General features: G+C 35.6%; 1 protein-coding gene across 2 annotated transcripts; it reads right to left on the reverse strand.

The window, feature by feature from the left end:
• Nucleotides 1-3242: 3242 nt before the first annotated feature.
• Nucleotides 3243-7515, reverse strand: LOC111994632 (G-type lectin S-receptor-like serine/threonine-protein kinase At4g27290). 2 transcript variants are annotated; one of them, XM_065774266.1, is made up of 7 exons: nucleotides 6137-7515; nucleotides 5886-6011; nucleotides 4670-4830; nucleotides 4358-4568; nucleotides 3988-4225; nucleotides 3763-3913; nucleotides 3243-3681 (listed from the first exon to the last, which is right to left on the reverse strand). In XM_065774266.1, the coding sequence occupies exons 1-7, from the start codon at nucleotides 7434-7436 to the stop codon at nucleotides 3388-3390; spliced, it is 2481 nt and encodes an 826-aa protein (XP_065630338.1). In that variant the 5' UTR covers nucleotides 7437-7515; the 3' UTR covers nucleotides 3243-3387. The 2 variants fall into 2 exon arrangements, with proteins under 2 accessions (XP_065630338.1, XP_023882288.1); XM_024026520.2 differs by having other exon boundaries at nucleotides 4670-4827; nucleotides 6137-7511.
• Between the last annotated feature and the right edge of the window lie 1036 nt (nucleotides 7516-8551).

Raw genomic sequence — 8551 nt, forward strand, 5'->3', positions numbered from 1 at the left:
ATGCATTCATGTTGTTTATCTGTTTTGTTTAGTTGTTTAGTTTTTATTTTGTTTTGTTTTCAAAAAAAAAAATCAGAAAAATACAAAAACAGTGTGTGTTTTGTGTACTTTGGTACTTGTGTACCTTGGATGGCCATTGAAACAAAGTTTTCTAAACTTTGTATCTTTTGTAGCTTAGATGAGCATCTCTATGCACAACTAAGCAAGTGAGCTTTGTGGCTCTTGTTTATGATAAGTAAGATTAAGTTATCTCTTAAAACTTAACACTCATATCACTCTTTTTGACGGGTAGGACTAGAAAATCCTAAGAGAAAGGCATAAATAACCATCTCACCACTGTTGCCCGCCAATCATAATATGACACCTGTATGCTTCGGCATAGCAAAAGTGCAGTGTCAAAGACATTCGTATGCTTCGGCATAGCAAAAGTGCGATGTCAAATGCTTAACATCTTGGGTATTTCTTTCCTCTCTTTTATATGCCCATGCATGATATGCTAAAATAAAAGAAAATATGCAAATAAAATAAAAAGCAAAAAGATCAAAAATGCTTTAAATATGGTTGCAAGCGTGTATTCTAGGAGATGTGGGAGTTATAGGATGTACCTCGAAGGTGATAGTCCCCATCAAACAGTTATGATTGTGTGTGAGTTAAAGTTATTTTCTCGTATCTCAGATCGTCATAACATGTATACACATATGTAATCTTGCGATGTTTTTCACACACAACACGCAATATTCTTTGCTACTCTTGATACATGTGCAGGTACAATGTGATTTGGCCATCACAAGTGTTTACATGTGTTAATGTATGCTCACTAAATTGTCATGACTTATTTTTGAAATAAAATTGGCTAGACTTGTTTAGTGTGTGCATGTGTTTCGAGATCAATGTGCTTAACATTTTTTCTTGTTGAGAGATGTGTTTTTCATATGTTTTGCATCCTTTTTTTATCTTGTCATCCATAGCATCTTGTTTCATTACATTCATGCATTTATATGGATTTCTTTGTACCCCCTTGATCATCCTTGATCATCTTTATGTTTCTCGGGTTAAGCTTTCTAGCTTCTTGTACCCTTTGTCAATCATGACAAAAAGGGGGAGAAATTGTGGAGACTTTGTGGTTTCTGTTTAAGATTCTACAAGTTAGGGAGAAAAATACATTCCTTTGTAAGGGGGAGATGTGTTTCATCTTGTTAGGGGGAGTGCTTACTTCCTTACTCTTGTACCTTGGGTCTTGTGACCATTGTTTACATACATTGTGCTTATCTTCTTTATATGCTAATGTATGTTTCTTTCATCTACCTCTACATGTGTTGTTTCTTTTCTATCTTTATACACATGTTTCTTATTACTTGTATGCAATCTATTATTTTTGTTTCACATAAGATGCCTTAATGAGTTTTGTTTAAAGTGTTTCAGAAATACAGGTTGTCAAAGTCTACTTGCCATAAACTCTCTTCTTGCAAAGTTTTTCAAGAGTTTGTGTTAGGATAGATTTTATTGTATCAACAAGTGAATATGAGTTGAGTGATTTATGACTTCTCTCATATGTTCATTTGTTTGTTGTGGTTTTGTCACGGATTTCCAAAGGGGTAGATTGTTAGGACATATGTCATTCACATGTTAGGAACATATGTCACTATTTTATGTAGTTGGCTAATCTTTTGACAAAATGCACCTTACTTGTATTTGGGTAGAGTTAGGATATGTTTAATACTTCAAGAAACCTTGTTTCAAGGTCAAGTGTTGAAGTCATCAAGTTTGTCCAAGAAAAAGCAAGCTGAAGTGCAATTTCATTAAATCTCGACACCTGCTCGATAGCTACCTCGACACCTAGCTATTTGTCGAGATCTTCAGCTGATTCTTATCGCAATCTCGATAGCTTCTCGATAGCTGGTCGATCAATCAAGAAAGTTTCTGTCCCCTCGACATCTTTTCAACACCTCTTCGATAGCTGCTATCTGTTGAGATTCATTAAACTTCGACACCTGCTCGATAGCTGCTATCTGTCGAGGTTACAAAAAATCAGATTTTTTATTTTTGGGCCAGACTTATGTATTTGTGTAGGGTTTCTTTTCTCACAACCCTAGACCTATATAAGGCTTATTTTAGAGGCCGTCACATAAGAGAATACAAGGAGAACATATGCAAAAGGTGATTAATGCCTTATTCTCTCTGAAAGAAGTTACTGCGTCTTTGTGCCTTAGGGCTGTGTAACCAAGTGCTTCTTGATCTTCATCGTTGATGAAGTGAAGAACTTTGCAGCCAACATTCTTCTTCCTTAAGTTGGTGAGTGAGTCACGTACTGGGATCCGTGCAACAAAAAGGGTGGCGTTCATATATTGAAGAGTTCCGAGGTTCTGAAGCGGTAGAAGGTTTCTGTTGTGAGTTCATCTAATGGGATTGTAGAGTCTAGGGACAAAGGTTTTGTTCTAGATCTGAAACTTCTTTTTACTATAGTGAATTGCTTTTCGAGAAGGTTTCCCCCCAGGTTTTTTACTGTGAAACTGGTTGGTTTCATTGGTTTTCCTGGGTTATTATATCTTGTCTTATTTAATTTTTCCGCTGCATGATTTTGACATGATATTGATGTTTGTTTGTTTTAACAAGTTTGATTCATAATAAATCTAATTAACAACTTGGGTTTAAAACTTGTTAATTTTATCAACCGGGGTCTAAATTTCCCAACACACTAGAAGTTACTTTTTTTTTTTTTTTTAATCCAAATGTAATGATTAAAAAATGAAATTAGGGTTTCTCATATGCACACACATTAAATTCAAGCAAAGCAATTGATTGATAATATTTTGGATGATATGACATAAATGTTGGCCACTATAGTCTAGAAGATCGGTTTAGCAAGCAAGGTGGGTGCCTAACACCTTCCCATCTTATAACATAGCCTCTAAGCTTGGATCAACAGTTAATAGATCAAATACTTGTCCATGTAATTTTCAATCTTTACATTGTAACTAGGAAACAAAGCCATGTATTTTATCTTAAATTGTATCTAGGACCATAGCTATGTAATTTCCTATGATCAATGTACATTCATTCCCAAATCAATAAAATGATGAATTTTTCAATTATGGTTTTCTTATTTATTCCAATAATTAAATAAGTGGCGACTCCATTATAAAACCCTTAATCTAAAGGGAAAAATGTAATCAGTAGAACCTCCATTTTGAGAGGCAATAATATGACTCCACCCATTCACATTAATTTGGCCTAAAGCGATCAATTTAAAACGGGCCGGGGGCACGGTCTCTCATAGTAAGACTAATGTCGCATACATGGAGAATACAAATGTGTATGATACAAAATGTAAAGATGTAAATATCACTCATTAGATATATTATAAAATGCAATTGATATGACATTTGACTATCGAGCCTCTAACATGGTAATAGTAATTTCATTGGTTGAGGATGATTGGTTCTCGCTTGATGAAGTTGATTTTTTTCCTACAAAGAAACCCAACTCTTTGGGTTTAGGTAATGAACTCTCACCGTGTAACATCATAACCACACATGACATATTTGGTCGATCGTTGTGATGTTGTTGCAAACATAAGAAACTAATATGGAGGCAACGTAGAATCTCCGATTGGATTACAGAGCCCTTTAAGCAAGTATCAATCAGTTCTAAAGGTCTATCTTCTTGCCATAATTTCCATGCCTAAGACATTTTAAAATTCTTTATCAATATTTGTATCATTATATGTAATTAGATAGAGGATGAAATCTTTTGAGAACTCACATGTCCAACAAGGTTTTGAGTATTGTCTAGGTGGAAAGAGCCTCGGTTTTTCTTTCCACTTATTATCTCCAACAACAATATTCCAAAGCTAAAGACATCAGATTTTACTGAAAATAGGCCATCAATGGCATATTCGGGTGCCATATAACCACTGCAAACACATCATTAAGCATGAAAATATTTGATTAAAAAATATCAACAATAAAACATGTTAAGAATACGTACTAAGTTCCGACGACTCTATTAGTGTTTCCTTCAATCTGATCTCCACCAAAGATTCTAGCCATACCGAAGTCAGAAATTTTTGGATTCATCTTACTATCAAGTAAAATATTGCTTGCTTTGAGATCTCTATGTATAATCCTCAATCTAGAATCCTCATGAAGATATAAAAGCCCTCGCGCAATCCCGCAGATAATGTTGAAGCGCATAGACCAACCTAAAACTTTAGCTTTCGTTTCATCTGAAAAGTTTCACACTTATGTTAATACTAAGTTTAACTTCAATATGAAACAAGAAATTGGCATTTCTTTAAATAACAATAAAAAATTTTATGAAGTTTGGTAAAAAAAAAAAAAATTCATGAAGTTCAAACCAAAAATGAAGGAGTCCAAGCTTCCATTGGGCATGTATTCATAGATTAGCATTTTCTCGTCCCCTTCAATGCAATATCCCAAAAGCCTAACAAGATTTCGATGCTGCAATTTGGCGATTAGTATAACTTCATTTTTAAACTCACTTAATCCTTGTCCAGATTTCCGTGAAAGTCTTTTCACAGCAATTTCTTTTCCATCTATTAATGTACCCTGAAAATTCACATTTTCAAATTGATTTTATTGAAGTTGAATATGGTGAGAATTGCTTTTTTATTTTTCGTGATCTTTAAAAAAGCTTGCTGCAAAGTTACCTTATATACAAGTCCAAAGCCACCTTCACCAAGCTTGTTATAGCTTGAAAAGTTGTTAGTGGCAATGACTATGGTAGCTAGGGTGAAGAATGGGACCTCCATGTCTTCACTTTGGCCTTCAATGTTTTGGTCTATCATCACATTATTCTCCATTTTCTCTGCTAAGATCAAGATGAGCTTCACATTATACATAAGAAATAAGAGTATGGCACTTGTTAAGTTCAGTCTAGATCAACTAGTTAATTATACAACATAATTATTATTTGATTTCAAATCAAATAAATTAATTAGGTTATCCAAAATGTCAATATCAATAACCAAAAAAGAATAAGTGATCAAGTCATAAAGCAAAACAATAAATGCATAAGGCACATGATATGATTCTGAAGTGGAAAACCTATGGATAACTCTTTAAAGGAAAAGGGGCTATATGAGTAACCTACTCCCACTAAGGCAATCAACTAGAAAAGAACGTGTCTTATAGTCTAGAAAAAAACCATTCTACCGAGACTCTACATTCCAAATCGATAATTCACTGCTGCGACTCACAGTAGCTTTAAAACTTTGAGTTTCTTCCTATATGGTTTCATTCATGAATGGCAGGTCTGTGTAAATTAACTAGAACCTTTGGTGCACTCCAATTAAGGTGCCTCTTTGAATATTTGATCTACAGTCAACTAACTAGAAGAAATGCTATGTGGTTTTGAAGTTTGGATCACAAGATTTTATAAAACTACTAGGATTCTCTCAAGAAAGCTCATGGATGAAAGGCATGGTTTTTTCACTAAAAGTATTGTGCTAGTTTCTGCCTTTCCAACTTTACTGGAAATCTTGCATAAAATAGTATAAATTGGTGTTTACATATACGGTTATAATCCTAATCAAAACAAGATTTAGATTTTTTTTGTGATTCTCGTTCAATGGGCCATTTCAGCCCATCTTTTTTTTTTTTTTTTTTTTGAGCAAATTTCAGCCCATCTATATTTACTAGCTTGAGTCAACCTCTTGGTCCCCCTGCTTTAGGCCGCAACACATTTTAGCCTTACCATTATTTCGCAAATTTTATTCCTTACCATTATTTTTCTTAAGATCAAATGGCTAAACTTCATAGCTTTTCTTGTTCAACATCTTATTAGCTGCTTTGTACGTTTCTAGAAGTTCAATTAAACAATCTTGAAATATCTTTTCCAAAGTGGGTCAGTGAAAGAAATATTACCTCTGAAGTTTGCCCTTTTGCTTATGCAGTAGGGAATCAAGAGCACCCCAAAAACGACCGCAATTGCAACCACAACTATCACTATAACCTTCATCTTTTGCTTGTCTTTCTCCTCTTTATGATTGACTTTGCAGAAGAAAACCAAAAATATTTTAGTAATGCAATAAAATAGATAGAAACAACAAAGATTATAGCTTCAATGGCATGTTAAAATATAAATTAAAGAGCAATAAAGACCATAGGCCTATTACCTTCCTCTGAAGCAGGCATTCGAATATATACATTCTGCATATAAGCATCCCGCCCATTTGCTGTAACCTGTCTAATATCAATTAGATCCCCAAACCACATGGCGCAGCCACTTCCTCCATCTGTAATATTTGAGTTTGCATAAGCCGTACAGGAACAGTTGTTCAAACATTTGACTCTGCATTCGTTAAGATTCATACTTCCGTTCACCCAGGAATAAGTGGTATCTGGCATTTTGAGCCCAACAAATTTAGCAAACCCAATTTTATCTTTATCCTTGCAGCTCAATTGGGTAATACGTACACATCCCTTAGACCACTCATCTGGGTTCCATGTATCTGGTGACTTATGCTTGAATCCTTCTACACATTGACAGATAGGTGAGTCACCAATGATACAATTTCCGTAAGGACCACATAAATTATAACCTTCACATTTGTCTTTTGGCATAGAGAAGTACAGGCTCCATTTTTTATCTTCTGAGACCCATATGTAGCGCTCATATAAGGACGAAGTTTCGTTCAAAAGTGCTCTTGAGATTACAGAATTTTTAATCAGATTGTATATGAAGTACACCTCATCGCTGTTGATGACAAAATCGTAGGTGTAAACTGGATTTTCCTTTAATAAGTCTGGTAGGCCACTGAGACTAAGGCCATTCCATGGTCCGATCCGGAAGAACTTCTCGGTGCCTTTGTTCATGACTATCTCAGGGTAATTATGAAGTTCAATCCCCACACTCAGTTCTCCTGGAGATGGATCATCTGGACTTTTCCAAGCAGTTAGGCGCCGTTCCAGACCAGTCCTTAAGTCCCATCCAAGCTTCATCCCCGGTAGCCAAGTATCAGAAGGATAGTCAAAGCTCTGCCACAAATAATTTTCTGGGTCTTCTTCGTTCTCTTCTCTTAATACTAGATTTCCGGAATCTAAAAGCTGGACTATTGGATTCAAGGCCTGTTTTGTTGAGTTTGCCGACCAAGCAACTGTTCTATTCTGGCTGAGAAGAACAAGACTACCTGAACTGTTTACCATCAACATGCCAGACGAGTCGTTTATTGGATTGAGCCGGTTTGCTACCCAAACAACCGTTCTAACTGGGATATTGTTATACCATATTCCCAAGTAACGGTTACTGGAATTACCAGGACGAAAGAACCCCAGAGCGTAGCTTTCATGTTTAGAGACCAAGGTTATGCTCTCACTGAGGGATTCGGATTTTTTAATGCTGTCAGCAGCATACGACAGTACAAAGAAGAAAGGGAGCAAACTGGAACTCAACAACACAAAAGCAAAGATGCCCATTGCTTTCTGTTCTTAATTAGAGCTCTTAGTCTTAGCCAACATTTTAAAGTTAGGCCCATTATAATGAGCAATGGCTACACCGAGGAAGGTCATGCGTTGACCCAGTCTTGTGGTACATTAGAAAACTCCACATTTTTTTTTGAACAAAAATTTCCACATGTGTCGTTCCTATCTTCTGCGATGTCGCCTTAATTTCCACATTTGTCGTTGCTCTCTTCTGCGATGTCGCATTCTATGAAGTTTGTCCTCGCGGCCACTATTTCTGACGAGATTGTGAAAGGTTGATAACAGTGCCAACTCTACAGGTAAGTAATTGATGCGGTTGTCTAATGCCTTAAGTAGGAAAAATGTCCCAATTTTTAATTTAATTAAGATCAAATATTAACCATTATGTAAAATATATTTTTTTTTATCAAGTAGAAATATATTGTTATACCATATTCCCAAGTAACGGTTACTGGAATTACCAGGACGAAAGAACCCCAGAGCGTAGCTTTCATGTTTAGAGACCAAGGTTATGCTCTCACTGAGGGATTCGGATTTTTTAATGCTGTCAGCAGCATACGACAGTACAAAGAAGAAAGGGAGCAAACTGGAACTCAACAACACAAAAGCAAAGATGCCCATTGCTTTCTGTTCTTAATTAGAGCTCTTAGTCTTAGCCAACATTTTAAAGTTAGGCCCATTATAATGAGCAATGGCTACACCGAGGAAGGTCATGCGTTGACCCAGTCTTGTGGTACATTAGAAAACTCCACATTTTTTTTTGAACAAAAATTTCCACATGTGTCGTTCCTATCTTCTGCGATGTCGCCTTAATTTCCACATTTGTCGTTGCTCTCTTCTGCGATGTCGCATTCTATGAAGTTTGTCCTCGCGGCCACTATTTCTGACGAGATTGTGAAAGGTTGATAACAGTGCCAACTCTACAGGTAAGTAATTGATGCGGTTGTCTAATGCCTTAAGTAGGAAAAATGTCCCAATTTTTAATTTAATTAAGATCAAATATTAACCATTATGTAAAATATATTTTTTTTTATCAAGTAGAAATGTTACGCTCATAATATTTTTACAACTAATTTTAAGGAATAGGTTGTTCATTAATGCTTCTTGTT

This window comes from Quercus suber, unplaced genomic scaffold (assembly GCF_002906115.3).
Source record: "Quercus suber isolate HL8 unplaced genomic scaffold, Cork oak 2.0 scaffold_89, whole genome shotgun sequence".
Lineage (NCBI taxonomy): Eukaryota > Viridiplantae > Streptophyta > Magnoliopsida > Fagales > Fagaceae > Quercus > Quercus suber.

What these genes read in the sequence shown, in the direction of transcription:
- LOC111994632 (XM_065774266.1), bottom strand. Translation starts at nt 7,436, where the DNA reads ATGGGCATCTTTGCTTTTGTGTTGTTGAGTTCCAGTTTGCTCCCTTTC. An exon ending in GCTTTGGACTTGTATATAAG is followed by an intron (nt 4,569 to 4,669) that starts GTAACTTTGCAG and finishes GTGAATTTTCAG; the next exon opens with GGTACATTAATAGATGGAAA. An exon ending in CTTGGACTCCTTCATTTTTG is followed by an intron (nt 4,226 to 4,357) that starts GTTTGAACTTCA and finishes GAAACTTTTCAG; the next exon opens with ATGAAACGAAAGCTAAAGTT.